This window comes from Egretta garzetta, unplaced genomic scaffold (genome assembly GCF_000687185.1).
Source record: "Egretta garzetta isolate BGI_Z169 unplaced genomic scaffold, ASM68718v1 scaffold520, whole genome shotgun sequence".
In the NCBI taxonomy this organism is placed as follows: Eukaryota; Metazoa; Chordata; class Aves; order Pelecaniformes; family Ardeidae; genus Egretta; species Egretta garzetta.
This window is the reverse complement of record NW_009258482.1, coordinates 228,376-234,552: the sequence shown is the minus strand read 5'-3', so window position 1 is coordinate 234,552 and position 6,177 is coordinate 228,376. Positions and strand designations below refer to the sequence as shown.

Below are 6,177 nucleotides of genomic sequence, written 5' to 3'. Positions count from 1 at the left end.
GTTGGGATTCGTGCTGCGAGGTTGGCTCCGCTCTTTTCTTAAGAAGTTTCCAAGCAAATCCCGAGGGGCCTGCCTGGACTGTGTTCCTTCCCTCCTTCCTGCGGTCGCGAGGAGCAGCGGGGTCCGCATGTGCGGTGCCATTTCAGAGCAGGGCCCCTTGCAAACGCCTGTGTCTGCTTTGAGAAGGGGGCTCTGGGACCTATGTAATTCCTTCCGTGCGCTCACGCTTTTTGTTTGACCTTCTCTCCCTGCAAATGAGGGAGAATTCAAGAGCCCTAGCTGGTCGTAGTCATCGGCCGCGGTAGAAAAATGACTCGGAGAAGGATACTAGTCACACGCGTGAGTCACTGGACCAGCGCGTAGAGATCCAAGATGGAAAAGGTGATGCTAATTTGCAGTGAGGATGAGGTGGGTGAACAGCAGAGCGGGTGCCCTGCATGGTGAGCTAGAACACCTCTGTGTTTACAGCCTGGAGAGTGTTTCATCCGAGCACCCGCAGCGGCCGAGCGTGAGACGAGCTTTGGGGGAATACGAGCCCCCTGCCTTAGCCTGGCGCTTTCGGGGGCGGTCGGGCCCCTCCCGCAGCGCTGCTCCGAGGCGCAAGCGTGTATGAACAGGCAGATCGAGGCAGGTATCCTGAGCCTGTATTCCTCTGGGAATGTCACTCTCCAAAAAACCCTGGCCTTGGAGGGCTGATGCTGGAACGAGGAGCCTGACTAAGGGCTTCCTTCAAGGACAGGCTGCTGCCTCCGTCACCAGCGTGGCCTGAGCTGCTGCTCTCTTCCCGTGGCGCGGGCTGGAAGGTGAGCAGCCGGAGGAGTGAGCTGCAGGGGAAGCATCTCCGCAGCTTCCTTTGCTTCCAGCCCTGACCACGCAGCGGCCCCGCACCCAGAGGAGGCGGTGAGTGTGTCCGTGTTGCCTGTCCTCGCCTGTCCCTCCTCCTTCGCCCACTGCCAGCGTCCCAGCAGCGCTGCTGGCTTGCTGTCCCCTGCGGAGCGGGGAGCTCACGTGCCGAGCAGGTTGGGAACCCCTTCTTGCTAGTGCAGAAAGGTTAAAGAGGTGGAATGTCTGTAGGAGGGAAACCAACTGACAAAAAGCCGTTACGGGGAGGCTGGGCATGGCAGATATTTGAGTTTTGTAGCTGAAGATGCCTTGGCAGGTCGTTGGTGTTCTGGCAGGCGGCTGTCCTGGGCAGGCAGCCTTGTCCTGGCTGCCTGGGAGCGCCGTCCCTTAGGGTGGCAGGCAGCCTGGCGCTGGAGCCATCCCCAGCTCGGGCCCTTTGGTCTGCCGGTGTCCTCTGAGCTGGCAGAGCACCCACCTGCCTTGGTTAGCAGGCAAAGAATTATTCCTCCAGGAGACCGGTTGAAGCTGGGGTTGTTGTGTTGGCAAACCTCTGCAAAACAGCTGCCCTCTCCCCCGAGAAATGGGTCATTCCAGGTCTTTGAGTTCTGCAAGCAAGGTAGGAACGTGTGTGACCATGGGGAAAAGCTGCTTATTGACTATTATCCCCAGTCCCTAAATGGGGGGGGAGAGGGGAGAGCTTCCTGGGACATGAGCCTGGGGAAACTTCCCCACGGTCCCTTACAAACATGAGCATGGAAGCTCCAGAGCGCTTCCCCTGCCTTGCTCTGAGCATTGTGTCTGCTTTCATGTTCCAGGCTGCTTTGGGGATAATGAGATTTAATCAGGCTTCATGATCCCTGGGGCGAGTGGTGGACATCATCTACCTGGACTTCTGCAAGGCTTTCGACACGCTTCCCCACAGCTGCCTCCTGGAGAAATTGGTGCATTATGGCCTGGCCGAGTGGTCTGTGTGGTGGGTGGGGAATGGGCTGTCAGGTGGCACCCAAAGGCTGGTGGTAAACAGCTCTTTGTCCACCTGGCCACCCACCACGAGAGGGGTCCCCCAGGGATCGATATTGGGCCCAACATTATCCAAATATCTTCATAAGTGATCTGGATGATGGGCTCAAGTGTAGCCTGATGAAGTCTGCAGATGGTTTGTTCAGCCTTGAGCAAAGGAGGCTCCGAGGGGATCTCATCTTCACGTCCCAGTACCTAAGGGGTGGCTACAAGGAAGATGGAGACTCCCTTGTCACAAGGAGTCCCATGGAGAGGACAAGGGGGCATGGACACAAGTTGCTCTGGGGGAGATTCTCACTGGACAGGAGAGGGAAATTTTTCCCCATGAGAACAGTCACACATGGAATAATCTCCCCAGGGGAGGGGTTGACTCTGCCACATTGGACACTTTTAAGTGGCCATCTTGTCTGGACTGGGCTCTTGCCTAGGAAGGTTGGACCAGATGATCCTGGAGGTCCCTTCCAACCTGGGATTCTATGATTCATCTCTTCTCCTCTTACCAGTGGTTCAAATATTATTGTCTCATAAAGCGTTTGGAATTCTGTCCCCTGAAATTGTGTTAAGCTGGGATGGAAGTTCCTTGCGGCTTAAGCCTTGTCTCCATATGGCATCGAGTTTGGGGGTTTGTTGCTGCTTGCTCTGCAGCTCCTATGGGCTTGCTGGCATGGGGACATAAGCAAGGGGCTAACCCCCAGCGAGATGGACTGACCCATCACGGGGAGGGCAGGGAAGAGTCGGTGGGGGTACAGAAATGCTTGCCAAGGGTGGGATTCACCCAGTTAGGAACACATGCTGTAAGTTCTTAGCTTGTGTGCTCAGAGCCCGGTGAGACCTGGTGCCCTTCCTTGAGCTGGCATCTGTCTTGTGAGGTGTTGCTTTGCCTTTTCCCACCACTTTCTTCCCAGCTTTTGAAATGGACGGATTGCTTCCAGGGGAATTGGGATTTCCAGCTGAGGAGAGGAGCACAGAGGGTGGAACAAGCCATGGATGCAGACGTGGTGGCTGGTTCAAGGCCATGGGGTGGGTGGGGACCCGGAGCTGCTCTCTGCTGATGGGTTTCCTTTTACCAACCAAACTCTCCTTATCTTGGGGAGTGCAGAGGTCATGTCCATGGCAGTGCTGGAAGAGGTGGAGGCTTTGATTGCTTTCCATAATGCTGCTCGTAAACTTGGGATTGGACTCGTGTGGAGTGGTGGCCGGCGGCGATGCTGGGGAGCTGCGGGGGTGTTGTCCCAACTGTGGGGACCCAGGGTGGGTGGGTGCCAGGAGCTGCCCTGCTCAGTACCGAGCGTATAAGCTGTGGAGTTTTGTAGCCTATGAAATTTTTCTTGGGATTCTTATCAAAGCATTACCTGGGGAAGAGGACTTTAGACGGGGTAATCTTTGGCTAGGAAGGGGCTGTGAGCTGGAGAGCAGATAACTGGAGAGCTCATGGTGCTCTTGAGAGCCAAATGATGTCAAATTTTAACTTCCTAACTGGAAACTGTTTCATGACTTGTCTAGGTCTTTGGTTTTTTTTTATTTCTTCCCTCCGCAACCAATCCCAAAAGTGTTGGGGTGAGGAGTAAGAGCTCTCTTCCCCCATTTCCCAAGTGCAGCAGCTGCCTCTGCAGAAATCTCAGCTCCTTAATGAGCAGAGCTCTTCTGATGAACCCTCTGAGACCTGTCCTGCATGGGGTATCCACGGACCTCCTGGTGTTCACCTGTCAATCCTCCCCCTTTGGAAATGCAGACTCCAGCTCACTGAGCTGGGCACAGGCAAGGAGCAAGATGCTGATCCTTCACCAGGTCGGTGGGCACCTGCTTCAGCCTGCTCTGCCCTAACTGAGTAAGGAAAAACAGCATGGGTCCAACCTCCAAATGGTGAAATCTGTCGCCTGTTCTGCTACAATCACTTTGCTCCCTTGCTGGCCCCAGTCTTCATCCCCACCTCCTGCGGTGGGGCTGGGAGCTCAGCTGGGAGCCCTGTGTCCCGTGGTGCCCACCAACCAGCCTAGGTCACCTGCGTGGCTGCACTGGGAAGCTGGTGCCTCTGTGCTTCCCTGTAGTGCCAAATGACCCTCTGAAACTGTGATGGGATGTGCAGGATTCAGAGATACTTGTGGATGCCTGGTGGTGCGTGGTGTTTTGGAGTATCTGCAGGACATGGGAGAGGGTTGAAGACCTTACTCATCAATATCTGCTGTCTTTCTGGGAGGAGAAAGTCTCTTCCAATTGACTGGAGATGGGTGAGACAGTGATAGCTGCCCTCTCAATAGGCTTTGTCCTCAACTGAAGCCTGCCAGCTCTTGTGCAAGACCTCTGGGCTTGGTCACTGGTTGTGTCTGGGTTGCTCAGAGCTGTCAGCACAGAAATGTGTCCCTTGAAGCTCCCCGTTACTATCCCGCCTGTCAGTCACCCGTTTTGGGGACCCCACCAAGGGGGCTCATCGCTGTCCTCCTGCAGGCTTTGGCAAAAGGGGTGCCGGAGCGTGAGAGCAAAGGAGCCTGGAGACCAGCGGGGCTGCAGGAGTGGCCCCAGCTCTCATGGCTGGTGGGGAAGCCTCCCCCTGCCCTTCTGCACGGCACCTTTGGGTGCTGAGCCGAGAAGGTCCTGCTCATCTTGTGGGGCAGGACTCTGCAGGATTGCTCAAGCAAGCATGCTGAGCTGTCCTTGGTGGGTCGGTCCCACCAGGTGGGGGCTTAGGGCCATGGGACTGTCACTTCTCCGGCTTGTGAAGAGTGCCACCAGGTCTGCGGTGTGGCCGTCGGTGTGTGGGGCTCTGGCAGGAACATTGGCTGCAAAGGAGGTTGCACGTCCTCAAGTCTCCTCCCGCCTTCCAAAAACGGTTGTGGTGGGCATGCTTCCTGCTGCTCCCTGTGGAGGGGAGGCGTTGGGTGCAGGCAGGAGATGTGTACCCAAGAGCTGCCTCTGCAGGCCAGCGTCGCTGGAGCTGGTGGGTGCTTTCCAGCTTGTTTAGCACCGTCTCTGGTGGGACTCCATCCTTGGCCCAAGGGTTCTTGCAGTGCCAGGACTTGGGTAGCAGGAGTCCTCATGGAAAGTTCAATATTCAGGATCTCTGGCTTTTTGCAAGGGTTGGCGGAGCCCTAACTATTCTTTTTTGTTTTCCCCTTGTCGTTCACAGTACAGTGCCGTGGACAGCAACCCCCTCTCTCTGTACGTCATGCATCCCTTCTGGAACACCATAGTGAAGGTGAGCCCTTGTCCTGCCCTCAACGGGATAGCAAAACTCCAGTCACCATGGAGTCTCCTCTGTAGAACTGTCAGCTGAAAAGCCCTGCCTCGTTTGTGGTGCAACTAATGACAACGGGTGCTGCCTTCCAGCCTGCAGCCTGCCCCGAGCTCATTGCATCGCAGCCTAAAGCTTCCTGCTGCCCATGCCAGATGCGACTAAGCAGTGTCATCTAACACCCAGACGATTGTAACCAGGTCTCTGCCATGGCTGGGAGCAGCACGTGGTTCTTATTACATGTTTTAATGAGCTCATGTGTTCTTTTGCTGCTTTCCCATAGATCTTCCCTACCTGGCTGGCCCCAAATTTGATAACGTTTTCTGGCTTCCTGCTGCTTGTCTTCAACTTCTTCCTCATGGCATACTTCGACCCTGACTTTTATGCTTCTGGTAAGGCTACCTGTTCCTGTTTGGATGTGGAGTGGTGAAATCTGTCACCTCCTCTGCCGTGACTTCCGGTGCTCGTTGGTAAGGCCCCTTAGTCTGGGCCTTCCCAGAGGCAGATGGCCATGCCAGAGGAGGGATGGAGTTGAGGGGTTGAACTCGCACGGCTTTGTGACGAGGGCTTGTCCGAATATGACACCTTCCCTCCAGCTGCTGGATGGATGTGAGCCTGGCTAGCAGCGTGCGGGCAAGGGAGAAGAAAAGAGCTGAAATCTTGAGTAGGAATTGGCTCTGCCTACGCAGCACACAAGAACCCAGTGCCCTCATTGTAAAAGCAATCTAAAATCTAGGGTTACGTGGGAAACTCTGCCTCCCTGAAGTCAGCAGGTAGAGCCTTGTTCTTTGCATCCCAGCTAATTGCCCTCTTGCAAAAACATGGCAGCGCCAAGTCCAAGACTAACAAAGGCAAAATCTTCTTTCTCTGTTTCACCGTTCTGCATAAGGCAAGGCCTGCAGAGCTATAAACTTTTTAACGGTACCCATAGAATGGTTTGGGTGGGAAGGGAGGTCATCCAGCCCAACCCCTGCCATCAGCAGGGACATCTCCAACCAGAGCCGGTTGCTCCCAGCCCCGTCCAACCTGACCTGGAATGTTCCCAGGCATGGGGCAGCCACCACCGCTCTGGGCACCCTGGGTCA

General features: G+C 55.5%; 1 protein-coding gene across 6 annotated transcripts in view; it reads left to right on the top strand.

Annotated features, from left to right (window-relative positions):
• The window catches only part of SELENOI (selenoprotein I), a 38,788-nt gene that overhangs the window by 18,824 nt on the left and 13,787 nt on the right, over positions 1 to 6,177 (top strand). For 3 of the 6 annotated variants that reach the window (XM_035899692.1, XM_009644010.2, XM_035899701.1), the window contains 2 exons: positions 4,988 to 5,056; positions 5,376 to 5,484. In XM_035899692.1, coding sequence (XP_035755585.1) covers positions 5,027 to 5,056; positions 5,376 to 5,484 — 139 coding nt within the window. In that variant the 5' untranslated portion in view covers positions 4,988 to 5,026. Of the gene's footprint in view, positions 1 to 4,987; positions 5,057 to 5,091; positions 5,293 to 5,375; positions 5,485 to 6,177 lie in introns of those variants that run through there. The other 3 variants (XM_035899707.1, XM_035899698.1, XM_035899711.1) reach the window with 2 other exon arrangements.